A 27,235-nucleotide genomic window follows, 5' to 3' on the forward strand; every position below is an offset into this window, starting at 1 on the left:
ATGACACTTTTTCAGATGAAAAAAACATTGTAGGTTATTTTTAAAGAGTTCCATTGATTCATTTTGAGTAGTCTTGAGAAGAAGTTGGACTAAACATACTTATTAAATGGCTAAGCACCAACTTTTTTGGCTAGGAGCCACAGTCCTGAAAAGAATGAAGACAGCTTAGAGGATAAAGCATTGGACTTAACGTTTAGCAAACAAATTAACTCTTTAGGGAGTTTATAAAGTATATAAGGTGGACAAGTGTTTACACTGTTTCATTTAAATTTTTAAATTATTTCATTACTGTTTGAAAATGGTATTCTTTTAGAATTGCTATATTGATGAAAATCTATACATTTGTTTTAGAACATACTTGGGAGAGGTGAACACTAATAAACTTGGGACAAGCTTGTACAGGTCTTGGAAAAGCACTGATGAGCTTAACAGTTTTTTTCATTAAGGAACCAAGAATGAATCTTTTATATTCAGTATTAAAGAATATAAAATCTAGAATATTCTCAGAAGAAATAGCTTGCCCCTTGAAGTCTGCATGGAACAAGAAAAAGACTGTTGTTATCAAATCCTATAGCAGTTTTTCCCCCCCCCAGCTTTATTGAGATATAATTGACATATATAATACTGTGTAAGTTTAGGGTATACAGTGTGAGATTGGATACATGTGTGTATGGGAAAATGTTTACCACACTAACCTAGTTCTTTTTAAAGATCAGTGTCGGCACCAAGCTTTCCAGGCGAAATTGCTGGAAGAGGATCTTGGGTTTTGATGCCAGAGAGCTGACTTTGTTGGTATAGGGGCCAGTCGTGGGCCTGCATTTCTGATAACCTGCAAGGTGACGCTCCTGTTGCTGGTCACTGATCACGCATTGAGAGCAGTCCTATGACAGACTGACGCTTGATACCACCAGCGGTTGGTTTTTGTATGTGCAGTTTTGAATATATGAAAGCTCTGAGATAATCTTGAGCTTATGGGAGCCATGAGCATACCAACGTTTAGATAACTGGCACTTAACCGGACATAATGAATATTTAATAATGGATAAGTTAATAATTAACTGTTGTATTAAAATATATTTTGAGAATCATATATCCATTTATATGAAAATATCATTTTGATTTCGATCATGAGGCCTGACTGTTACCTCTTTTTCATTTTGATATATAGATAATGTATATTTTATGTGTTATATAAGTAGTACTACATATATATAGCAAAGTGCATTTATGTGTATATAGACCTTGTTTATTCCATAATATTATTATTTCTTATTAAAATTGTTGCTGAACAATGGATCCTGGCTATTATCTTTGATTTATTAAATCATGTGTATAAATCATATTTAAGAGTTCAGTTCAGTTCAGTCACTCAGTTGTGTCTGACTCTCTGCAACCCCATGGACTGCAGCACGCCAAGCCTCCCTGTTCATCACCAACTCCCAGAGTTTACTGAAACTCATGTCCATCAAGTCAGTGATGCCATCCAGCCACCTCATCCTCTGTCGTCCCCTTCTCCTCCTGCCTTCAGTCTTTCCCAGCATCAGGGTCTTTTGCAAGGAATCCCATCAGCTTCCCAGGATGCACGTTTGAGATGGGGTGAGGTTTAGCTGGATCTCCCAGAGTCACTCAGAAACGCTGGCCCTGAAAAGTCTGGGGTGGTCACAGTGGGGACCTTTCTTTAGGGGCCTTGTTTGTCACTTGTATCCACTGATTGGTTCTTCACCGTTCTCTCTCCCAGTGCCTGGAGCCCTGCAAGGTGTCCTGGGACCTGCGAAAGCAGCAATGCCAGAGCTTCTGCGAGGTAAGGGGTGTTCATGCGGCCACAGGCCAAGCTGTGGACCAAGGAGTCCCGGGTATCCAGGGAGGGCATCGTGTCCTTCTGGGGCTGGGAGGCTCAGTTTACTTCTGAGGTGTGTGTGTGTGTGTGTGTGTAAATTCATAGTCAACAAAATTGTTGAGACTTCTAAAAACCCAGGTGGTACTATTAGTCAAGAACCTCGCCTGCCAATGCAAAAGATTTAAGATACTCGGGTTCGATCCCTGGGTCGGGAAGATCCCCTGGAGAGGGGAATGGCAACCCATTTTCCAGCTTTTCTTAAGCTGGAAAATCCCATGGACAGAGGAGCCTGGCGGGTTACAGTCCATGCGGTCATGGAGCATTGGACACGACTGAAGTGACTTTGCGTGCACTTAAAGCCTTGCCACTCACTGCTTCCATTATTAATTAGGCAGGGAAATTATTTTTGTTTTTTACTATAAATTAAAAAAAATGACCTCACATGATGACTCTTCTCTGGGTGGCTCTTGGCGTGAGGTTGGAATGCTTGTGCCTTTTGGAAGGAGCCTTGCGTTTTATGGGTTTCCCTGGTGGCTCAGCTGGTAAAGAATCCTCCTGCAATGCGGGAGACCTGGGTTTGATCCCTGGGTGACCAAGATCCCCTGGAGAAGGGAAAGGCTACCCTCTCCGGTATTCTGGCCTAGAGAATTCCATGGACACTCCATGAGGTTGCAACGTGTTGGACACAACTGAGTGACTTTCACTTCAGTTCACTTCACTCATGTTTTATGAGTGGCGGAGTTCTCAGATCATTTGATCTTCCTCTGGGCTGGCCACACCCCCGGGCTGAGACTGGCCCACATTTTCCTGCAGAAGGCACCTTCCTTTCCCTTTGCTCTCGGTTAGATAACAGAGCACTCCTGTCCTGGGCAACTGCTGTCTAAAGTCACTGCTTGTGCCAAAGAAAGAAGGTGCTGCTTTGTGGCACTCTATCCTCCAGGGCAGAGAGAAGACTTCAGAGTGCCCTGGACTGCAAGGAGATCCAACCAGTCCATCCCAAAGGAAATCAGCCCTGAAGATTCATTGGAAGGAGTGCTGCTGAAGCTCTAGTACTTTGCTGACTCATTTGAAAAGACCCAGACACTGGGAAAGATTGAAGGCGGGAGCAGAAGGGGACAACAGAGGATGAGATGGCTGGATGGCATCACTGACTCAATGGACATGAGTTTGAGTCAACTCCAGGAGATGGTGAAGGACAGGGAAGCCTGGTGTGCTGCAGTCCACAAGCCTGGTGTGCTGCAGTCCATGGGGTTTCAAAGAGTCAGACAAGACTTAGCAACTGAACAAGAACAATTCTCCAGGGCAGACCAGGGGCCCGGCTGTGAAGCAGACAGTCTGACCACACAGTGCCACTCAGTGTAAGGGGAGTCAGAAAGCCCACTGGGGCCTCGAGGACGTGAGTTGGGCCCACATGGGAGCCAGAGCACCACCGTGGAGGGGTGGGGAGGGAAGCAGAGATGTGCCTGAGTGGTCTCAGAGGGAGACCCTGCTGCAGGTCTGCTCCAGGTGGAACCAGGGCCGATCAGAACTTCCGAGCTGTTCCAGATGATCACAGCGGTCTGGTCCTCCCCCAAGCCCTCCCCACCCCTTGTGAGTATGGTCCTGTTGCCTGAGTTTAACCTCAGAGGGCACGCAGACTGTGTCCTGAAGACATGTCTGTGGACCTGGCATCGTAACAGCCCCTGCAGTTTTAAGGCCCATGAGATACATTCACGTTCCCAGTACCATCTGACCTTCTGATGGACGTGAACATCATCCGAGTTGTGGGTGAACTGCGCAAGAGTGGAGGCTGGAAATTTTCAAGCCTTTGGGCTCACCCACTGCAGACACCCAGAAAGTGAAAGTGAAAGTCGCTCAGTCGTGTCTGACTCTTTGCAACCCCATGGACCATACCGTCCACGGGATTCTCCAGGCCAGAAGACTGGAGTGGGTAGCCTTTCCCTTCTGCAGGGGATCTTCCCCACCCGGGGATTGAACCCAGGTCTCCTGCATTGGCAGGTGGATTCTTTACCACCTGAGAAGCCGTCAGTAGAATATGTGTTTATATTACATGCCCCTTGTCTCATAACAGATCACCCTCAAACTTAACTGGCTGAATCCACGCCCAAATCTTGTTTTGTTCACTTGCTGGTTTTTTTTTTCTTTAATATATATATTTTATTGAAGTATACTTGACTTACAGTGTTTCAGGTTCCCAAATGATTCAGTTATACTTAGACACATACATCATTTTTCATATTATTTTCCATCATAGGTTATTACAAGATACTGACTACAGTTCTCTGTACTATAAACTTTTTCTGTTGCCTGTTGCGTATTTTTTTTTTTAATTAGAACTCTAACATTCTGTTCATGAGCACCAGTATCTCATCCCACTGTTTATTTGGGTCAGGAGCTTGGGTAGAGCTTAACTGCATTGTCTGCCCCACATCTGTCGTGATTGAAGTCAAGGTATTGCCCGGGGTCCCTTCTCATCTAGGGGCTCGACTGTGGGAGAAGTGTGCTCTAAACTCATCGCAGTCATTGGCAGGATCCATTTCCTTGCAGTGATGAGACTGTGGGCCTGTTGCAGTGATGACGGGTGGCTGGGGTCCACTCTGAGCTCCTGGGAGGTACCTGGTACCTCCCTGTGTGGCCCGCTTCAGCAACAGATCACAAAAGAGCTTTTCTCTTAAGACTGGCAGTAGCATCCTGATCTCCTGCCTGCTGAGACAGAATTTTATGTGACACCACATAATCTCAGCAGTGACAGTGCTTAACCTCAGCCGTGTTGTGTTGATTAGAAGTGCGCGTGCACACACACACACACACACACACACACACAGGCACACATGGGAGGTGATGACATCAGACAGGCTGTGACTCAGTGAGGCCCACTCTGTGCCATGTCTAATTGAGAGTTGGCGGTTTGATCACTAAGTCATGTCCAACTCTTGTGATTCCATGGGCAGAGGAGCCTGGCGGGCTGCAGTCCACGAATACCAGAGTGGGTTGCCAGGTCCTTCTCCAGGGGATCTTCCCGACCCAGGGATCAAACCCGGCTCTCCTGCATTGCAGGTGGATTCTTTATGGACTGAGCCACCAGGGAAACGTGTGTCTAATACAGAAGCAGGTAAAAAGAGGAGATTCAGGTCTCTTGAGAAGAAGCACAGAGCTCCTGATCAGAAGTAGAGCAGTAAAGCAAACCAATGCATGCATGCAAAGACCAGGGGCGTGAGGCTGCCTCTGCGTGCCCTACGTTCTGGAACGTGCACTCTGGTTTTATTTTGTGTTCGATTTTGCACCCAGACCACACATCCATAGGAACAAAAACGTGCTGCTGTCAATTCTAGAGGAACAAGATGTGCTATACGCTTCAGAAACGCATTACCTGTTAACATCCCTGAGTCTGGGTTAGTAGGTTTATGTCAGATCCCTGAAACAGGAAGTACAGCTGAAGGTCATTTGAAACCTCTCTCCGTGCAATTTCAGACATGCTGCAGTCCATGGGGTCGCTAAGAGTCGGACACGACTGAGCAACTTCACTTCCACTTTTCACTGGAGAAGGAAATGGCAGCCCACTCCAGTGTTCTTGCCTGGAGAATCCCCCCTGGTGGGCTGCCATCTCTGGGGTCGCACAGAGTCAGACACGACTGAAATGACTTAGCAGCGGCAGGAGTGGGCTTCTATGAATCTCGTTCTGTCTGAAATAACCGTGGGGGCTTCTGAACCACGTCTGGTTTATTAAAATGAGACTGGGGGCCTGCCCTCTACAACTAGCGTTGGGCCCCGCTAGGTGCAACTAAGCAAGCCCCGTGAGGCGGCAAAGACCCAGCACAGCCAAAAATAAATATTTTTTAAAAAAATGGGATGTGTGTCCAAATTGTGATATGCTGTGGCAGAAGGGTTTGTTGAAACTTGAAAGGTGGGGAAAAGAGAGGCTACTTAACATGAGGAACTTTGTAGAGAGCTCCCAGCCCAGTGGTCCAAAAGCTCAAGCCTTAATATTCAACTTTAGTTGCTTTGATTGTTCTTATTCCTGTGGGTTGTTTTGTCTGTTTGTTTTGTTTTTGCTCCTGTTTTATTGTGCTGATCAATGTCTGACTTTTGCTTAAAGAGACTGAGTCCTGGAAGGACTCATTCCTGGTTCAGTGTTTTCAAGGCTACGCATTCATTGAGAAGACCTGTCCATCCTTCTGGTTATTACATTTTGTGTTGAGAAGGTGTCCAGGTTCCATATTGTCAAGAACCTAAGCTTTCCCTTTCTAAGAGTCCGAACCCAGGACGACTCCAGATTTTAGGCTTCTACGGCAGAAACAACTAGACAGTTAGAGACACTTGATTTAATGTATTCACTTGTAGTTCCTCCGTCTATGCGGTCCAAGCTTTATCTTCAAAGGCGTGAGCTTGCAAACCACATCCTGAAGAGCAAAAACCAGTCTGTCCTTTGCTTTTGTAAATCAGGTTTTATTGGAACGTAGTCAGAACAGTTTTTTTTTTTTAAATGTATACAACTGCTTTTGTGTTGCAAGAGCAGAGTTGGGTAGTTGTGACATGTTGTGTGGTCCATAAAGCTGAAACTTTGGCGAAAATCTGACCGTTCCCAGAAAGTATGTCCCACTTTCTGAGCGAAGTCACTCAGTCGTGTCCGACTCTTTGTGACCCAGTGGACTGTAGCCCGCCAGGCTCCTCCGTCCGTGGGATTTTCCAGGCAAGAGTCCTGGAGTGGGGCTGCCATTCACTTCTCCAGGGGATCTTCCCAACTCAGGGATCAGACCAGGGTTTCCCGCATTGTAGGCAGATGCTTTTACTGTCTTCTGAGCCAGCAGGGAAGAGGAACCACAAGGCATCATGATACCTGCATAACCCCCCTACCCCGTCAGACTGCCATACTGTCTTCATCTGTATCACCAGCACCCATGTCTAAACATAAACCATTGTTCTTGGTAAGTTTGGTCTTAGAACTATGCTGCATGGAAAAGATTTTCAGGGGCATCTTGTTTGTTTGGTTTTTGGCTGTGCTAGGTCTTCATTGCTGGGCACCAGGGTTCACTAGCAGCAGCGAGGAGAAAATACTGTTTGTTGCAGTGTGGTATAGGCTCATTGTGGTGGCTTCTCTTGTTGCAGAGCATGGGCTGGAGACGTGTGGGTTTTACTAGTTGCAGCATGCAGCCCCGGAGCTCAGGCTCAGGGGACAGAACCCATGACCCCTGCATCGGTAGGCGAACTGTTAACCATTGGACCACCAGGGAAGCCCCCAAGGGCATATATATGTATGTATGTATGTATGTATGTATGTATGTATAAAATAACATCCCTAGAACCGATTCATCACCTTCTCATGTACTGACCCTTTCACCTTCTCATTTGATTATGGATACCATTCTGCTTTCACTACCATTCCAGGCTACAGGCAAAGCTAGCAATCTTATTTTTTAAACAAAAAAAAAGTTAAATGTATTAGGACAGGAATCTTTCAGGACTCTTTCTGTGGGCCTAAACGGATGATTTCTCATGTGTTATGAAATGTGTTTTTTTCCCCCCCACAATAGGAACATGGATAGATTGTACTTTGTTGCTTTAGTTTATTAGCTATTATTCCCTTCCTCTTGCTTTTATAAAATCCTAAGAACCATGATAAATTATGAAAGTTTGTCTTACTAGTCATAAAACGCATGTCTTCCTACGTTTAAATGTTCTTTCTTACGTTGATGGAATCTTGAATTATAAGAGAAAGCATCTTTTTTCCTTGCTAGCAGTATGTAAGATAATCATCTGTGTTAGAGCTGTTGTTGCCTTACTTTTGATGGCGCAGGATACGTCATAGTTTACACAGGGCCTTCTTGGTGACGATACACCTCCCACCTTTGCCTGTGATGTTTTTGACTTCCTAACATGCCCAGTCTCGCAGGATGTCAGCTGACAGTCAACACTGGCCATCGGAACTGTGCACTAGGGGTCTTGGAAAGCTGAGAGCTCACCTACATCACGTGTGAGTCAGTGAGAGAAGCGTCCCTGGTTGGTATTGAACTTGACATTCGGTCTGCCTGGTGATCCGGTCCTCATCAGGGTAAAAATAGGAACCAAAACGAGGCTGGCGCATTGCCACAGACAGCAACATTGATTTATTTCTTTGTGCTTTCTGATTTTCAAAATATTTGTTTCCATCTCACTCCATTTGATTTTCATGGCAATTCTCAGGAGAAGTTACGTCTGAATTTCGCTAGGTGAACTTTGTGGACAATGAAGCTGACACACAAGGAGAAAATGAGATGACGTTGTTGAAAGGCAGAGAAATGAGACGTAAAATCAAGGGCGTGTGATTTCTAGTTATGTTTCTTTCCCGCCACCCTCTGTCCCCAGGCACCTCTGTCTAACCTGCTCCATGTCACAATGCCCAGAGTGGAAGACAAGAGTTTTACGTCCCTCAGCAGAAAGTACAGAATGAGCCTCTTAGGTAAAGTCATTGTCCCAACCATTAGTGTGTTCAGAGACTTGCTCTCAAACGAGAAGGAAGCTTTGAGGGTGCAAAATCAGAGTTCATTCAAGGTCCTTCAAGGAATTAAAGGAAGAGCAAGGTTCCTCACTAACTTCAGGGTCTCCTTGGCCTTGGGATATTCCAGCATGACTGGAAAGAAACCCCCAAAAGTGTGGTGTTCATCAGACTCCAAAACTGTGGTGTTCATCACACCCCACTTCTTGCCATCAGACCTTGTCTTCCTTCTGCTTCCCCACAACCCAGCTTTGTTGTCTTCCGATCTGGGGTGTTAAGTAAATGTGCATCACTTGAGGAATTCAGGCAGAGCCCTCACCTGTCTGGGTGTGTTTCTGTAAGAGTTAAAGGTACTGAAAGAAATGGATGAGAGCTGAACAGATAAAATTATATAATCTGGCCCAGGTGTGTGCATGAGACAGCAGATCGGTCCATAGAATTTGCTGCACGTTAGCAGTCTTTGGCTTCAGTGTATCAGAACAGTAGCTGACCTGACTAGAACATCCCTGTGAAGGGTCATGTGCAGGTGGGGTTTGGTGGTGATGCTTTTGAACTGTGGTGCTGGAGAAGACTCTTGAGAGTCCCTTGGACAGCAGGGAGATCCAACCAGTCCATCCTAAAGGAAATCAGTCCTGAATGTTCATTGGAAGGACTGATGCTGAAGCTAAAACTCCAATCCTTTGGCCACCTGATGCGAAGAGCTGACTCACTGGAAAAGACCCTGATGCTGGGAAAGATTGAGGGCAGGAGGAGAAGGGGACGACAGAGGATAAGATGGTTGGATGGCATCACTGACTCAATGGACATGGGTTTGGGTGGACTCTGGGAGTTAGTGATGGACAGGGAGGCCTGGCATGCTGCGGTTCATGGGGTTGCAAAGAGTCAGACACGACTGAGTGAATGAACTGAACTGATATACTAAAAGTTTGTACATACTGTGTCTGAGACGCAAGCCATACTTCCACTTGAGACGCATTATAGGCACACCACCAATCCTTGAGTCTGCAGTTGAGGGGAGAGATCAGGCTGGAAATGCAGACATCATGGTGGATAGATGGTATTTAAAATCATGAAGCTGGATGAAGTGGTAGAAAGACAAGAGCTTCCTGGATTATGCCCTGAACCGCAGTAGTGTAAGGATGGGAGCCTAGGAAAACCAGCAAGTGGAGTAAGTTCAGTTCAGTTGCTCAGTCGTGTCCGACTCTTTGCGACCACATGGACTGCAGCACCCAGGCTTCCCTGTCCGTCATCAACTCCCAGAGCTCACTCAAACTCGTGTCCATCACGTTGGTGATGCCATCCAACCATCTCATCCTCTGTCCTCCCCTTCTCCTGCCTTCAATCTTTCCCAGCATGAGGGTCTTTTCCCATGAGTTGGTTCTTCACATCAGGTGGCCAAAGGATTGGAGCTTCAGCATCAGTCTTCCCAGTGAATATTCAGCACTGATTTCCTTTAGAATAAGTTAGTTGGTTGGATCTCCTTGCAGTCCAACAGTCTTCTCTGACACCACAGTGGACTAAGGGAAGCTGTTAAGATGGGAGAAAGTTGAGCTTCCCCTGGTGGTCCAGTGGCTGAGACTCTGTGCTCCCAGAGGAGAAAGTCCAACGTGGAGGTCTAAAGGACACACAGCAACAGTTTTTCAAGAAAACTATCAATCATTCTGTCATGTCCAGAATCCCAGGGACAGAGGAGCCTGGTGGGCTGTCGTCGATGAGGTCGCTCAGAGTCAGACACAACTGACGTGACTTAGCAGCAACAGCAGCAGCATGTCCAACTCTTTGCAACCCCATGGTCTGTGTGTGGAATTCTCTAGGCACATGGAATACTGGCGTGGGTAGCCTTTCCCTTCTTCAGAAGATCTTTGCGACCCAGGGATAAAACTTGGTCTCCTGCATTGCAGATTGTTTTCCCATCTGAGCTACCAGGGAAATCCCCAGAAGGAAGCAGTAATGGACTCTGTCTGCAAGACGGGGGAGGTCTGAAAATTGATCACTGGGTGCCGTGATGCAGAGGACATGGGCACCCTTCATAAGGGCAGAGTTAGAAGGGGGCTGCAGAGAAAGCTTGCTGGATGTGCTCCAGAGGGGTGGGCGGGCGGCTTGCAGAGAGGAGGAGGGCTATAAGAACATTTCATGGACGTGAGTTTGGGTAAACTGCGGGAGTTGGTGATGGACCGGGAGGCCTGGCGTGCTGCGGTCCATGGGGTCGCAGAAAGTTGGACACAACTGAGTGACTGAACTGAACTGGACTGAAGGCACGTGGGCCCAGCTTCCGGGCATGGGTGGGTGTGAAGGGGGATGTGTGGAAGTGTTCTTTTGTTGGTGTAAGGGAGTGGTTTGCTGAGAGCAGTGGTGGCTAGGAGGACCTGCACATTTTCTGAAAGTATTAGCTCCTATTACTACAACGAATAAGGTTTTATTTTTACAAATGCTGGACGTTTACCTTTTATATTTTTATAGTAAAGAAACGTGTGGGCGAGAGATTCTGGGTCGTGATCTTTGGGTAAGGTGCAGATTTGGTCCAAGTTTTCAACTTGAGGTGGAAGTCATGGAACTGAAACGGTTTGCGGAATGGAGAAGAATTTCATAATCGCTATGAGATTTCCTTTTCCATCGCTTTATAAAAGAAGCTGTGCTCATTAGAACCAGTTTCACCGTCCTGCAAAATGAGGATATCAAGAATCTTGAATGATGTTTTGTTCTCATTGGGTGAATTATTCACTGGGTGGAACATGTTCTCCATGGAATATAGTCTTTTTTTTTTTTTTTCCCTCTCCCCGAGCAGTGAGGCTCAATTTTCAGTGAATTTTTATGTGGCACTGCGGAGTATAGAATTATACGAGACTCTGTTGAGGAGAACCGATGAGGTTTGAAAACTTGGAACAGACTGAGACTGGAGGCTATTTGGAATGATTTAAAGACTTATCCTGTCTGAGAAGAAGGACTAGGCAGGTGTCTTGGAAATTGCTAAAGCTAATTTAAGTAAATGATAAAACATACATCAAAGCACTTAAACAGTGACAGGACATAACAGAGAAAGGGTAAATAGTAGGTGTTTTTATGATGAAGGTGAAGTACAAGGTCATCGCTTTGAAGATTCCTTGATAAAGTCCCACTGAACAGTATAGAAGTGAAAGTGTCCACTGTTTAATCACATCCGACTTGTTTGCAACCCCGTGGACGGTAGCCTGCCAGGCTCCTCTGCCCATGGGATTCTCCAGGGAAGAATACTACAGTGGGTTGCCATGCCCTTCTCCAGGGGATCTTCTCAACCCAGGGACTGAACCCCCTGTCTCCCAGATTGCAAACAGATTCTTTACCATCTGACCCCCCAGGGATCACTAGTCAGTATGCAAACACACAGAAGGAAATGCACAGCAAACGCACACAAGTCTGTTCCTAAATTTTAACTTCCTTCCTAAGACTGTCTGGGTGGGAAAGACGAGAAACAAGGGGCTGTGGTCAGGGGCTTTCATTCTGGGGAGACGATTCTTGTGTGTTCTCACTTTGGAAAGGCTTGAATACAAGCCAAGGGGAGACGAACAGGAGTGTGTAGTGGGAGATGCGCTGGGGAAAAGCTCAGATTTCTGGAGTCAGAGGTGAGGTTTTTGAATCACATTTCAGTTGCAGAGATGAGAGAGAGACGGCTTCTCCATGCAACTTCCAGGGACCAGACTTGGTCCTGCTGCACACACGTCACCTGGAGGTTTTGTTTGTTTGTTTGTTTTTGCTGAAGTGCAGATCCTGACCCAGCAGGTGTGGGCCGTGGGCATCAGGGTCCATGAGTCCCAATGAGGCTGGTCAAGGACAAGCAAGCGTGCGTGTGGATACTCCTCACAGATACTGGGGTTCCGTGTACGCGCTCACTTTGTGTCGCCTGCCTATTTGATGAAGTCTTGTCATTATCCTCTCTGGTATTCCACAGAAAGTATGCAGTGACTCATAAAGGTGTTTTAAGGTGGCGGGGGGAACCCTCACTCTTTTCATCATTTAAAATGCAGAGTTAGGACTGTTGCCTTGTCTCTGCCCCCAAATGAAAGGTATTTGAATGGGGTATAGAATTCCAGTGAAATATTAATAATTTCTTTAAAAAATTTAGTGATTTAAAAATAGCTCTTCATTTACTTTTGTCTTGAATATTTTCTGAAAATTTTCTGACTTGCTTTTTTTCTAAGCTGTATATAAATTATCTTTTTATTTTTCTGCCTTTTTTTTTTTAACTTGAAGTGATGTATTTGTTCTTACAGTTTTCTTTCTTTCGCCTGTGCTGGGTCTTCATTTCGGAGCACTGGCTACATAGCTGAGGCATGCGACCTGTCTAGTTGTGCACAGGGCTAGTTGTCTCAAGGCATGTGGGATCTTAGGTCCCCGACCAGGGATCAAACCTGCGTCCCCTGCATTGCAAGACAGATTCTTAACCTCCACGGAAGATAGACCTCCACGGAAGCCCTCTCACTGTATGCTTTTCACTTTTTTTTTTTTTTCTGTATCTGATTGTAATATGGTTATGGTATACCTTGATGGGGTAGCCTTTATATGTCTTCTTTTTGAGGTGAGTAAGATTCTTCTAATTGTAGGCTTATAATTTTCATCAAGTTTTTTTTTTTAACACCCTCCATGTCCTGTCTTCTGGCGACCTGATTATAGATATGATAGACTAATATGGTCTTCTCATCAGAGACTCTCTGATCTTGTTTTTTTGTCGTTGGGGGAGGTGATGTTCATTTCCCCACCCACCCCCACTCTCTGCTTCATTTTGATAATTTTCATCGTTGTGACTTCAAGTTCCCATCAGGGAATCTTTTCTTCTGCAATGTCTGACACTTTTAAAATCCTATCTGGTGTATTTTTTGTGTTTCCATCTTTGCTTCTGCAAGCCTCATGCAGGTCCTTCTCTCATCTTCTGTTTCTCTTTTCTCTGTGTCCATGTTTTCTTATATATTCCTAAGGTATACAGAGCATACTTATAATATCTTCTCATGTCTTTCTTCTCATGTCTTTTTCTGCCAATGACATCACCTTTAGACTCTCTGTTTCCCTTTTGCTTGCATGTCATAGTTTCCTGCTTCTTTGCACACCAGCTGATTTTTTGACTAGATGTCACTTTTGCATGTTCTCAATTCTGCTGTATTTCTGTGAAAAGTATTAGACTCTTCTGGCATGGAGAGAGTTGCTTGACGTCAGTTTCTTCTGCAGAGACTTGCTTTTAAACTTTCTTAGTGCCGAGTCAGAGCAGCCTTTAGTCCGGGGCTCATGTGTCCCCGTTACTAAGGTGATTAGAGAAGGAAATAGCACTGAACTCCAGTATGCATGCCTGGAGAATCCCATGGACAGAGGAGCCTGGCAGGCTACAGGCCATGAGGTTGCAGAGAGTCAGACGTGAATGAGCCACTGAGCAGCAAAGTGATACTTCTCTTGGGACTTTGTCTGATGCCATGTGTATTCTGTATCCTCTCTGCTCTGAAGGCTGAAATGGGAGGTGCTAGGCTCTTTGGATGGAGAAGGCAATGGCACCCCACTCCAGTACTCTTGCCTGGAAAATCCCATGGACGGGGGAGTCTGGTAGGCTGCAGTCCATGGGGTCGCTAAGAGTCACACATGACTGAGCGACTTCACTTTCCCTTTTCCCTTTCATGCATTGGAGAAGGAAATGGCAACCCACTCCGGTGTTCTTGCCTGGAGAATCCCAGGGACAGGGGAGCCTGGTGGGCTGCCGTCTATGGGGTCGCACAGAGTTGCACACGACTGAAGAGCCTTAGCAGCAGCAGGCTCCTTGGAAGTCTAGGGGTGCTTTGCCCTGGTGCTTTCTCTTCTGGTGCTTTCTGCCATTCTTATGAGCTTTCACCATGTGCACGTTCAAAAAGTAGTATTCAGCCCAACCCCGGGGGGTCCCTCACACCTATCTGGGTTTCTTTGTCCAGTTCCATCCTTCCTGATTTTTTTGCTCACAGGATCTACACATTTCAGCCTCCTCAAACTGTCATTTTGGCTAGGCTGAGCCTTCGTTGATTTGCACAGACTTTGCTCTACTTCCAACAAAGGTCTGTCTTGTCAAGGCTATGGTTTTTCCAGTGGTCATGTATGGATGTGAGAGTTGGACTGTGAAGAAAGCTGAGTGCCGAAGAATTGATGCTTTTGAACTGTGATGGTGGGAGAATCGCTTGGACTGCCAGGAGATCCAACCAGTCCATCTGAAAGCAAATCGGTCCTGAGTGTTCATTGGAAGGACTGAGGCTGAGGCTGAAACTCCAATACTTTGGCCACCTGATGCGAAGAACTGACTCATTGGAAAAGACCCTGATGCTGGGAAAGAGTGACTGAGCTGAACTGAACTGCTCTACCTGCAGCCAGTGGGAGCTACTCTCTATTTGTGATGCACACCATTTCTCATTGTGGTGGCTTCTCTTGTGGCCGAGCACGGGCGCTAGGCACACGTTTCTTCAGTAACTGCAACACTCAGGCTTGAGAGTTGCAGCTCAGGAGCTCTGGAGCACAGGCTCAATTAGTTGTGGCTCTTGGGGCTTAGTTGCTCTGTAGCATCAGGGAATCTTCCCAGACTGGGAATCGAACCTGTGTCTCCACTGTTGGCAGGCGGTGATTTTTATCAACTGCGCCACCAGGGAAGTCCCAGCCTCCTCAAACTCTGATCTCTTTCTCCTCAACTCAGAAGCACCTGTCAACATCTGGCCGGGCCCCATGGCCTCGAGCCTGCCTCCAGGCGTGCATTTTCGGTCATCTCTGGGGTCACCTCATGTGTGTGAGCTTTCAGGGAACACAGCCCTGGGCAACCTGGGGGCCATTATCTGAACGGCTCCGGTAAAGTGTAAGGGTCGTACACTTTTATCAGAGTAGTAATAGGAAAGTGGCATTCTTAAAATACATGTTTCTGATTTTCTCCTAACTTGATAGCATTCACGGCCATGGTCTAGTTTGCCTGGGAAGCAATTTAATGTTCATCACATTTAATCCATTAGGATATATAACTGAGTTTCCAAGCAACTCATAATTGCATTTCCGAGCCCAGGTTAGAAATGTTTGACTTGAGACTTCTTTTTCCGATTTCACGAATGCTTAGTCATTAGATGCCTTCTTTGAAAGATGCAGCTGGCAGTTTGGGTTGTTTTGTCTAAACAGGTTAATGTATTTATTTTTAATAGAAATTGTGTATGAGCTTTGGGAATTGTATATGAGCAAACACTGGTAAAACAAACTGCATGAGAGAGTGAAACTTAACCTTCATTCCAAATTCTCAAATCTAGACAATGTATTAAAAATCAAAAACATCACTTTGCTGGCAAGGTCTGTTCTAGTCAAAGCTGTGGTTATTCCAGTAGTTGTGGATGGATGTGAGAGTTGGACTATAAAGAAAACTGAGTGCCTAAGAGTTGATTCTTCTCAACTGTGGTGTTGGAGAAGACTCTTTAGAGTCCCTTGGACAGCAAGGAGATCCAACCAGTTCATCGTAAAGGAACTCAAGCCTGAATACTCATCGGAAGGACAGATGCTGAAACGGAAGCTTCAATACTTTGGCCACCTGATGGGAAGAGCCAACTCATTTGAAAAGGCTCTGATGCTGGGAAAGATTGAGGGCAGGAGAAGAAGGGGGCGACAGAGGATGAGATGGTTGGATGGCATCACTGACACAATGGACATGAGTTTGAGCAAGCTCCGGGAGTTGGTGACAAACAGGGAATTCTGGCACCCTGCAGTCAATGGGGTCACAAAGAGTCAGACACGACTGGGCGACTCAACAACAACTACCATCCAGAAACAGCCATGATTACCTGCACAGAGGTGTCAACCATAGCAAAACTGTCTTTAGAAATTCATGCTTAAAAGGTTGACCCTTGGCAGGCTTCTGGAAACTTAAGAATTGGAGGGCGGGCTTCCCACCCACCCCTCACTGATAAGAAGCGCTTGCCCTTCCTAAACTGTTGGCCTCTGCTCCCTTGTGCGAGTCTGCATTCTGGTCCACGCTGGGCAGAAGGATCCTCAGTGACCAGCTTCGCAGAAGAACTCTGGGCCTCAGGCCTGCGCCCAGGTCTTCTCTGGATGACAGCATTCCACACGTGCTGTCAGAACTCGCGGCTGGACGGGTTGAGTACGTCCTGTGTGGCTCTAATGCGAGACCCGCCACCTCGTTTCAATCTGGACTTCTCCCCACGGGCCCGTCCCTTCTGCCTGTTTTGCTCTGGATCTTCCTACTGCAGCCCATCCATCACAGCCCTGAGTACAGGGGTCCTAAGATTAAGTTCAAGGTTTCTTGCCCCATTCCTTCTAAGCCACCAGAGTTTTAAAGACATACTCTTTTATTTTTAGTTTTATTTATTATATCATGTCCTCTTTAAAAAAAAAAAACAACAACTGTCATTTATACTTTTTTCCATTTTCAGTTCAGTTCAGTTGCTTAGTTGTGTCTTTGCGACCCCATGCACTGCAGCACGCCAGGCCTGCCTGTCCATCACCAACTCCTGGAGTTTGCTCAAACTCATGTCCGTCGAGTCGGTGATGCCATCCAGCGATCTCATCCTCTGTCGTCCTCTTCTTTTCCTGCCTTCAGTGTTTCCATTTTGGTTTCCCATATGTGTGGATGAGAACATGATTAGTAATTCTTTTATGCTAATTTCTGTATTTCTGGCTTTCTAAATTTGATCCTGTCTGGGTGTCTTTTAAAAGACACCATTTTCTTTGAGATGATTCATGACAGATTCTGCCTTCTGTTATACCTGAAGTCCAAATTGATTTGCACAAACTCGTTTTCTCACATAATATATATGTGCATACAAGCCACTTCAGTTGTGTCCGATTCTTTGCGGCGCCATGGACTACAGCCCACTAGGCTCCTCTGTCCATGGAATTCTCCAGGTAAGAATACTGGAGTGGGTTGCCAGGCCCTCCTTCAGGGGATCTTCCCGACCCAGGGATCGAACCTGTGTCTCTTCAGTTTCCTACATTGGCAGGTGGGTATTTGCCACTAGCAGCACCTGGGAAGCGCTACATATACACATGTATATATATGCTTTATTTGGGGGAGGGGGTCCTGTGCTAGCCAGCCTACTCTTTATCTCTGTTAATTGTGGAACAGCTGAATTTTACCATGGCATAGTTTGGCAAGAAAGACTCATGAGTGTTATATCCTCTGAGTCTTTATGTCTTTGAGAATATTTCTGTCACATGTATATTTAAATAACAGTTGAGTTCATTTTATTTTTTATATTCTTTAGTATTTATATATATGTGATATTATATGATATATATAATATTATTTTATATTATTTTATATTATATACTATTATATATTCTTTACTATTATATAGTTTTATCTATATATATATTTAGTATTATATATTTTTCTACTGGCTTCACACATTAAATTTGATAGAGAGAAATTAACCCAAGAGGAAGCTTATCTTCCCCATCGTAATCAACTTGCCTTTTCTACCTACATGCCTGAAAAATTTTATTTTTATTCTTGAAGTTCAGTAGTGCAAGCTGTATCTCAGTGTTGCTCATTCTTGTCAGGATTCCTGGACTATAACTGCTGTTTTGACTTACATATATTTGATTTATGTGTGTGTGTGTGTGTGTTCAATTATATCCAACTCTTTTATGACCCCATGGACTGTAGCCCTCCAGGCTCCTCCCTCCGTGGGATTTCCCAGGCAAGAACACTGCAGTGGGTTGCCATTTCCCTCTCCAGGAGATCTTCCTGACCCAGGGATCAAGCCCAGGTTTCCTGCACTGGAAGACCAATTCTTCACCACTAGTGCCGCCTGGAAAGCCCCATGTATAATCTACATGCATCTATGTGTGTGTGTGTGTGTGTGTGTGTGTGTATAGACACACGCATATTTGTGTGTGTGTATATATATGTGCATTTTCCCTCTCTGCTCTTGTCCTTGGTATTTCCAGAGTGTTGGAAATCCCCAGTTAATCCTAGCAGGGACGCACATTTAGAACCCCTGCCTTAGTCATCTTTTAATTTTACCCTGAGATATGGAGCACCCCTGAGATAAAGCTTGGCCCCCCACCCACACTTCTTTGTGTGCAATTTGGGGTAAATTGCAGCCTACCTGAGGGTCTCATCTGCCAAGTGAAAATAATCCTGCTTGTGGGGCCTGGGGAGGCATATAAGTGGGGGTGAGGGTCTGGGAGACCCTCAGCAGTTGTCAGAGTTTGCCCTGCCGTGGAAGGTCCCTCAGCTCATCATGGTGAGGATGTGGGGAGATGGTGGTGGTAACGGTGGAGAACTCATTTCCGGGAGCCCATGCTGAAGCCGCCTCTGTCTATGTGTGTGCGTGCGCTGGCTGGAGCAAGGAGAGAACCCTTTGGCCCCTTGCTCTCTGCAAAGGCTGCATACTTAAGGTCTGGCTTGTGTGCAATTCTGGTGAACTTGGCCAAATACCAAGTGCAGAGTTTTCCAGGGAGAAAGTGTGTGCAGGCGTGTAAGTCGCTCTGTCACGTCCAAATCTTTGCGACCCCACGGACTGTAGTCCACCTGGCTCCTCCGTCTATGGGATTCTTCAGGCAAGAGTACTGGAGTGTGTTGCCATTTCCTTCTCCGGAGGAACTGCCCGACCCAGGGATCGAACCCTGGTCTCCTGCAGTCTTTACCATTTGAGCTACAGGGGAGTCAGGGAGAAACTGAGATCTCCTATTTAGGTGACTTCTTGCCCATTTGCTTATTTTCCTGAATTCGATGTGTCTGTGTTCATCGTCCCATGATTTCCACACTAATTATTTTAATGTGCGGTAATGGCAACCCACTCCAGTATTCTTGCCTGAAGCAATCCCATGGGCAGAGGAGCCTGGCAGGCTACAGCTCATGGGGTCGCAGAGAGTCTGACACGACTTAGCAACTACTCCACCACTACCCCCATCTTGCATTTTATACCAAAATGAAGACAACGGTGTCTTTTTGAAAAGCATCCAAGAACCATTAGGCGCTGTTGTTAGCATTTCATTTTCGTTTTACCATCGGCCACAAGAAAGGTGATCTTAGCTTGTTGCGCAGGTTGGGCACTGAAAACACAACTTTAGTTCTGAGCTAAGAGGTGGGGATGGAGGAGAGATTTATAAGAATTGATTAACATTCTAAAGAGTATTGATTAAAAGAGAAGTGTTTCCCCCTTCATCCAGTGCATCCAACGGCATTTTCCCTGAGTGCACTGCTTTTCTGAGCCCTTCTTTGAATGTATTGGGCTTCCCTGGTGGCTCAGGTGGCAAAGAATCCGGCTGCCACGCAGGAGACCTGGGTTTGCTCCCTGGGTGGGGAAGATCCCCTGGAGAAGGGGATGGCAACCCACTGCAGTATTCTTGCCTGGAGGATTCCATGGACAGAGGAGCCTGGCTACAGTCTACTGGGTCGCAAAGAGTTGGACACGACTGAGCGACTGATACTGACACGCTTTCTTACTCTGACATCATTTTCTGTCGCCTGTAAGCATTTTTGTCTTTATTCCACTGAGCTCATCAGTTCTTAGTAAGTGATGATGAAAGATGTGAGAAGAGACCTTTTGTACAGATGCCAAATGTTCTCTCATTTGCACTCAGACCAGTAATATTCCTCAACCAAATCCAAGAGGATTATCCAGGATAATTGACAGTTCAGTTCAGTTCAGTCGCTCAGTCGTGTCCGACTCAACTCTTCGCATGAGGTGGCCAAAGTACTGGAGTTTCAGCTTTAGCATCATTCCTTCCAAAGAAATCCCAGGGCTGATCTCCTTCAGAATGGACTGGTTGGACCTCCTTGCAGTCCAAGGGACTCTCAAGAGTCTTCTCCAACACCACAGTTCAAAAGCATCAATTCTTCGGTGCTCAGCTCTCTTCACAATCCAACTCTCACATCCATACATGACCACTGGAAAAACCATAGCCTTGACTAGATAGACCTTAGTTGGCAAAGTAATGTCTGTGCTTTTTAATATGCTGTCTAGGTTGGTCAAAACTTTTCTTCCAAGGAATAAGCATCTTTTAATATCATGGCTGCAGTCACCATCTGCAGTGATTTTACAGCCCAAGAAAATAAAGTCTGTCACTGTTTCCACTGTTTCCCCATCTATTTCCCATGAAGTGATGGGACCAGATGCCATGATCTTCGTTTTCTGAATGTTGACCTTTAAGCCACCTTTCTCACTCTCCACTTTCACTTTCATCAAGAGGCTTTTTAGTTCCTCTTCACTTTCTGCCATAAGGGTGGTGTCATCTGCATATCTGAGGTTATTCATATTTCTCCCAGCAATCTTGATTCCAGCTTGTGTTTCTTCCAGTCCAGCGTTTCTCATGATGTACTCTGCATAGAAGTTAAATAAGCAGGGTGACAATATACAGCTTTGACGTACTCCTTTTCCTATTTGGAACCAGTCTATTGTTCCATGTCCAGTTCTAACTGTTGCTTCCTGACCTGCATATAGGTTTCTCAAGAGGCAGGTCAGGTGGTCTGGTATGTACTCATTTCACATGCTAGTAAAGTAATGCTCAAAATTCTCCAAGCCAGGCTTCAGCAATATGTGAACTGTGAACTTCCTGATTTCTAGCTGGTTTTAGAAAAGGCAGAGGGAGCCAGAGATCAAATTGCCAACATCCGCTGGATCATGGAAAAAGCAAGAGAGTTCCAGAAAAACATGTACTTGTGCTTTATTGACTATGCCAAAGCCTTTGACTGTGTGGATCACAATAAACTGTGGAAATTCTGAAAGATAATTGACAGAGAACATCAAAATTCACCTTCAGTGCGTGTAAACAGTGGAACTGTTAAGTAGAATGCCTCTGAAAGATTATTAAATCCACGGATGTGTGAGATGGTCTTCATGTAAGTTCAAAGACTACAGATGGTTTCTTAGAAGTTACAAGGGGGCCGAATTCCCTCCTTAGATGTCTCAGGGCCGGGCCTCGTAGGGGGGCACGTTGGAGACTTGTGGGTGGTCGTATCACTGGGGAAGCAACTCTTGCTCTGGCCTCTGTAGCATTTTGGTCAGCATAACAGAAGAATCTGGGAATGTTACACAGGAAATCTGTAGCAGTGGAGAAACAAAAGGGACGTCCGTGGGTCCAGTCCTGTTGAGTAGCTGGTGTGGCCTGCTCTGCACGGCATTGCCCGGTTGTGTGTGCCCAGTCTCTCATAATCCCCATCATCTCGTCTGCAACATGACAAGCTCAGGGAGCAGTCTGGAAAACTCCAGCACAGCCAGGAACTTTCCCAACTCTTTTCCATGGACCTCAAGACAACCACCCTCCTGCAGAATCACGTTTGTGAACGCCTCACAAAAAGGAGACGTATTTAATTGTATGGAACAACCCTCACATCCACAGGAAGATCCAAATTATTGTACACATTATGGTCATTTGGAGAAGGGAGTGACAACCCACTCCTGTATTCCTGCCTGGAGAATCCCATGGACAGAGGAGCCTTGGCCGGCTACAGTCCATGGGGTTTTAAAGAGTCAGACACGACTGAGCGACTAACACCCACACATGAATCAAAGAGAATTAAATAAAAAGCCTGAGAAGACCATGAGCTTGAATTTAGATGACACACTCAAGACGTTTTTATTTATTTTCTTTCTTAAAAAGGAATTTTGTTAAGGGTTTCTCACAGCGGCTACACTCTGGAGCAATTGATGGAACAATAGTTCACATGGTACCTGTGGTGACTTAACTCACTAAGTAGCAAATAGTCCTGCCGTCCCCCTGGATTAGGGCTTCCGTACTGGCTCAGATGGTAAAGAGCTCGCCTGCCGATGCAGAAGATGTAAGCGACACAGGTTCGATCCCTGGGTCGGGAAGATCCCCTGGAGGAGAACATGGCAACCCACTCCAGGATTCTTCGCTGGAGAATCCCACGGACAGAGGAGCCTGGTGGGCTACAGTCCATAGGGAAGGAAATGGCAACCCACTCCAGTGTTCTTTTTCATTTTTATTTTTTATTTATGTATTTTTAAAATTTTTTATGTTAATTTAATTAAATTTTTTTACTTTACAAGACTGTATTGGTTTTGCCCTACATTGTCACTCCAGGATTCTTGCCTGGAGAATCCCATGGACAGAGGAGCCTGGGGGGCTACAGTCCATGGGGAAGGAAATGGCAACCCACTCCAGGATTCTTGCCTGGAGAATCCCATGGACAGAGGAGCCTGGTGGGCTACAGTCCATGGCGTTGCGAGGAGTCGGTCAGGATTGAGCGACTAACACTTTCACTTCCTGATCATTCTGCTTTCGCTCTCAGTGGGAACAAACATTCCATATCTGTCTCCCCCACTGTGTTTGTTTTTCACTTTGATCTGTTAGCTCGGCGAGTAAACTAGCAACAGGAGGAGAGAGTGTCTCTCTTTTTCTGTCCTGGTTCAAGGGCATGGTGGTTGGTACATGGGTGATTAGACTCACGTGGACAGAGAGCTCTTTCTTTGTTTTCTGATTCCAAGTTACACCTCGTTTTCATATGTGAACAAGTTTGCACTCAGTTGATTTGATTATACCATAATACACACTTAAGTCCCTGTGATTGCTAACTTAGCCAGCAGTAAACACTTGCCAGCTTGAATAAAATCATTTCTACTTGCAGAGCTCAGCCTATGTTGCAGGGGCCAGCAATTTGGGTAACTTTACAGCTTTCTTTCAGCCCATGTAATGTATACATTTTGCTGAAAGAGGAAACTTGGCCATCACTCCACAATTGTTCCCGATCCTTTTGCACGCTTCCTTGATTCCTTAGATTTGGACTGGAATTTAGAACTTTTTCAAAAGCCAGTGAAGTAAAGCAGATCTCGAAAGTAAGAGAACAGTGAGCTGTGAAATTGAGTAAGAGAGAAAAGCCTTAAGAACTGATAATGCTTTAAACGTTTTACAAAGTTATATTTTTTTAATTAGCTACAGATTTCTGCTACTTCAGTTTTGAAAATGTGGCCTTTTTTCTGTCTTACCTGGATAGTTCTTGAGTTGAGATGCGATTTTAATCCAGTCAGATCATATTCTTTTCAAATTTTATACATGATTGTTGTTGCCCTTCAGTCGCTAAGTCGTGTCCGACTCTTTATATCTGATTATTAACAATCAATTTTATTGACGTCTGCAATTTGAATTCAGACCTTGGGACTGTACTTTTTCCACCGACTGCTTCCAGTGTTCCATGCTTTGCATTAAAGAGGGTGAAATTTTCCCCTGGTATTTGTCAGAGTACTGAGGACATGTACATTAAGTTTGTACTTTAAATTTACAGTGTCAGAACTCGGAATGGATTAACCATAATCTGTGGGTGTGTGTGTGTGGTTGACGTGTATCTGTTGGGTGTAATATAAAGTTACAGTTCATGGCTCATACTTCTTTAGAAAATCAGCACATCATTTCTTTGAGGTTTCCCTGGTGGCTCAGACAGTAAAGAATCTGCCTGCAGTGCAGCAGACCTGGGTTCAATCCCTGGGCCGGGGAGATCCCCTGGAGAAGGGAATGGCAACCCACTCCAGTATTCTGACCTGGAGAATTCCATGGACAGAGGAGCCTGGTGGGCTGCAGTCCATGGGGTTGCAAAGAGTCAGACATGACTGAGAGGGAAAGAAAGCAAGTACATTTATTTTGTAAACAATTCAAGGAAAAATCTGATGGAGCAAGATTTTTTTTTCCTTCCCTACCCACATGCAGACACAAATACACACATCCCTCCTCTTTTTCCATTTTGACAGTATTGATGATTAAATTTGTCTGCATTCCACTCTTTCCAGAAAGGATTTGAGATAGCCTTTTAAATTCTAAAATATATTCTGTATATGAAAATAGGAGTTTACACAAAGATACTTTATGAGATGATCATCACTTTTATAAAAGGAGTAACCATAGTTTCATTTTATTTTTTATTAATCTTTTCGTTTCTATTGTGGTATAGTCAATTAACAATGTTGTGATAGCTTCAAGTTGGACAGCAAAGGCACTCAGTCAAACATATGCATGTATCCATCCTACTTCAAACGCCCCTCCCATCAGAGTTCCCTGGTGCTGGACAGTAAGTCCTTGTTAATTACTCATTTTAAATCCAGCAGTGTGTCCATGTCCATCCCAAACTCCCTAACTGTCCCTTCCCCCATCCTTCCCCCTGGGAACCATAAAGTTACCACAGAGTATTGACCAAATTTCCCTGTGCTGGACCGCAGGTCCTTGCTGGTTCTCCATGTTAAATACAGCAGTGTGTCCATGTCCATCCCAGACTCCCTGACTATCCCTTCCCCTATCCTTCCCCCTGGTGACCATAAGGTTATTACAGAGGATTGAGCAGAGTTCCTGTGCTGGACAGCAGGTCCTTGCTGGTTCTGCATGTTAAATCCAGCAGTGTGTCCATGTCCATCCCAGACTCCCTAACTGTCCCTTCCCCCATCCTTCCCCCTGGTGACCATAAGGTTATCACAGAGTATTCAGCAGAGTTCCCTGTGCTGGGCAGAAGGTCCTTGTGGGTCTCCATGTTCAGTACAGCAGTGTGTCCATGTCCATCCCAGACTCCCTAACTATCCCTTCCCCCATCCTCCCCCCCACCCAGCAACCGTAAGTTCATGTCTAAGTCTCTGCATCTATTTCTGTTTTGTACATAAGTTTCATTTCTTTTTAGATTCTTCACAGGAGGGGTGTCATACCATGATTCTGCCTCTCTGCCTGACTCGATTCACCCAGTATGACAGTCTCTAGGTCCGTCCATGCTGGTGCAGATGACATGACTTCATTCTTGTTAATGGCATGTAATATTCCATTGTCTATGTGTACCACGTCCACTTTATCTATCCCTCTGTTGAAGGACATTGAAGTTGCCTCAGAATTGTGACCTGCCTCTCTGATGTCGTGGACATCAGACCCCATGAGTCTTTAATTTAAGGATTTCTGCTCTCTCGCAGTCTCTGTTCCCCAAGAAGAACTACGAGTGCGTGACCAGCTGTGAGTTCCTCAAGTACATCCTGTCGGTCAAGCAGGGAGACTGCCCCTCCCCAGAGAAGGCCAGCGGGTTCGCCGCCGCCTGCGTGGAAAGCTGCGACGCGGACGACGAGTGCTCCGGGGTTAAGAAGTGCTGTTCCAACGGCTGCGGGCATACCTGCCAGGTGCCCAAGACTCTGTACAAAGGTGAGGAGCAGGGCGGGGCGGGGGCGAAGGGGCGCCCAGCCTCACTGCGGCTTGTGTGTGCACGTGGGAGAGGGTGTCGGTCAAGCACGTGACGATGGCCAGCAAACAGAGCTGCGGGAAGAAATACCCTGCGTCACACAAACATCTGAAACTTTGTGAACTCACGCTGTGGTGCCGTGAATCGCTCATGTGAATGTTTGTCCGTGTTTTTACTGAAGTACGGTTGATTTACAATATTGGTTTCTAGTGTACAACCTCGTGACTCAATATAAAACTATTGAGTATAATAATAATATAATAGAATATAATAAACATAATATAATAAAATATATTGTCAGTTCAGTTCAGTTCAGTTGCTCAGTCGTGTCCGACTCTTTATGACCCCATGAATCGCAGCACGCCAGGCCTCCCTGTCCATCACCAACTCCCGGAGCTCACTCAGACTCACGTCCATTGAGTCAGTGATGCCATCCAGCCATCTCATCCTCTGTCGTCCCCTTCTCCTCCTGCCCCCAATCTCTCCCAGCATCAGAGTCTTCTCCAATGAGTCAACTCTTCCATGAGGTGGCCAAAGTACTGGAGCTTCAGCTTTAGCATCATTCCCTCCAAAGAAATCCCAGGGCTGATCTCCTTCAGAATGGACTGGTTGGATCTCCTTGCAGTCCAAGAGACTCTCAAGAGTCTTCTCCAACACCACACTTCAAAAGCATCAATTCTTCAGCGCTCGGCCTTCTTCACAGTCCAACTCTCACATCCATACATGACCACTGGAAAAACCATAGCCTTGACTAGACTGACCTTAGTCGGCAAAGTAATGTCTCTGCTTTTGAATATACTATCTAGGTTGGTCATAGCTTTTCTTTCAAGGAGTAAGCGTCTTTTAATTTCATGGCTGCAGTCACCATCTGCAGTGATTTTGGAGCCCAAAAAAATAAAATCTGACACTGTTTCCACTGTTTTCCCATCTATTTCCCATGAAGTGATGGGACCAGAATTTTAATATAATAAAATATATTTTAATATAATCAAATATATTATAATACAATATATTATATTTAATATAATAAAGTATATTTTAATAACATATATATTAAAATATGATACTCTTCCTTCACCCTTGCCTTCCCTGGTGGCTCAGACGGTAAAGCGTCTGTCTACAGTGTGGGAGACCCAGGTTTGAGCCCTGGGTTGGGAAGATCCCCTGAAGAAGGAAATGGTAATCCACTCTAGGACTATTGCCTAGAGAATCCCATGGACAGAGGAGCCTGGTAGGCTATGGCCATGGGGTCGCAAAGAGTCGGACACGACTCATAAAATATAAATACATAAATTATATTATATTTAATATAATAAATATAATAAAATATATTTTAATAGAATGACTATGTTAAAATATATCAGAATATACATATAATAAAATATATTTTAATATATAATACATAAAATATATTTTAATAGAAAATACATATTAAAATATAATAAACATAAATATAATGAATATTTGCATATTTATAAATATAAATAATGAAATATAAAATAAATGTAATAAAGCATTTCATATATAAATATATAATAAAATATGTAAATATATAATAAAAAGCATACTCCATTTAAAGTTATTATCAGGACTTTCTTGTCAAGACTTTACCTTCCAATGGAGTACGTACAGGTTTGACCCCTGGTCTAGGAGCTACCATTCCTCTCGTGGTGAAAAATGCCAAAACAGAAAGCAGAAGCAGTGATGTAACAAATTCAATGATTACTTTCCAAATGGTCCACATTTAAAAAAACAGTGTTTACAAAATAATGGCTATGTTTTATGAATCCTGCCGAAA

At 45.0% G+C, this 27,235-nt stretch overlaps 1 protein-coding gene across 1 annotated transcript in view; it reads left to right on the top strand.

The window, feature by feature from the left end:
* The window catches only part of ANOS1 (anosmin 1), a 200,958-nt gene that overhangs the window by 110,414 nt on the left and 63,309 nt on the right, over positions 1-27,235 (top strand). Inside the window, exons 6-7 of the mRNA XM_018043716.1 lie at positions 1,739-1,801; positions 25,178-25,400. Of these exons, the coding sequence (XP_017899205.1) occupies positions 1,739-1,801; positions 25,178-25,400 (286 nt within the window). The remainder of the gene's footprint in view (positions 1-1,738; positions 1,802-25,177; positions 25,401-27,235) is intronic.

Source organism: Capra hircus (assembly GCF_001704415.2).
Source record: "Capra hircus breed San Clemente chromosome X unlocalized genomic scaffold, ASM170441v1, whole genome shotgun sequence".
In the NCBI taxonomy this organism is placed as follows: Eukaryota; Metazoa; Chordata; class Mammalia; order Artiodactyla; family Bovidae; genus Capra; species Capra hircus.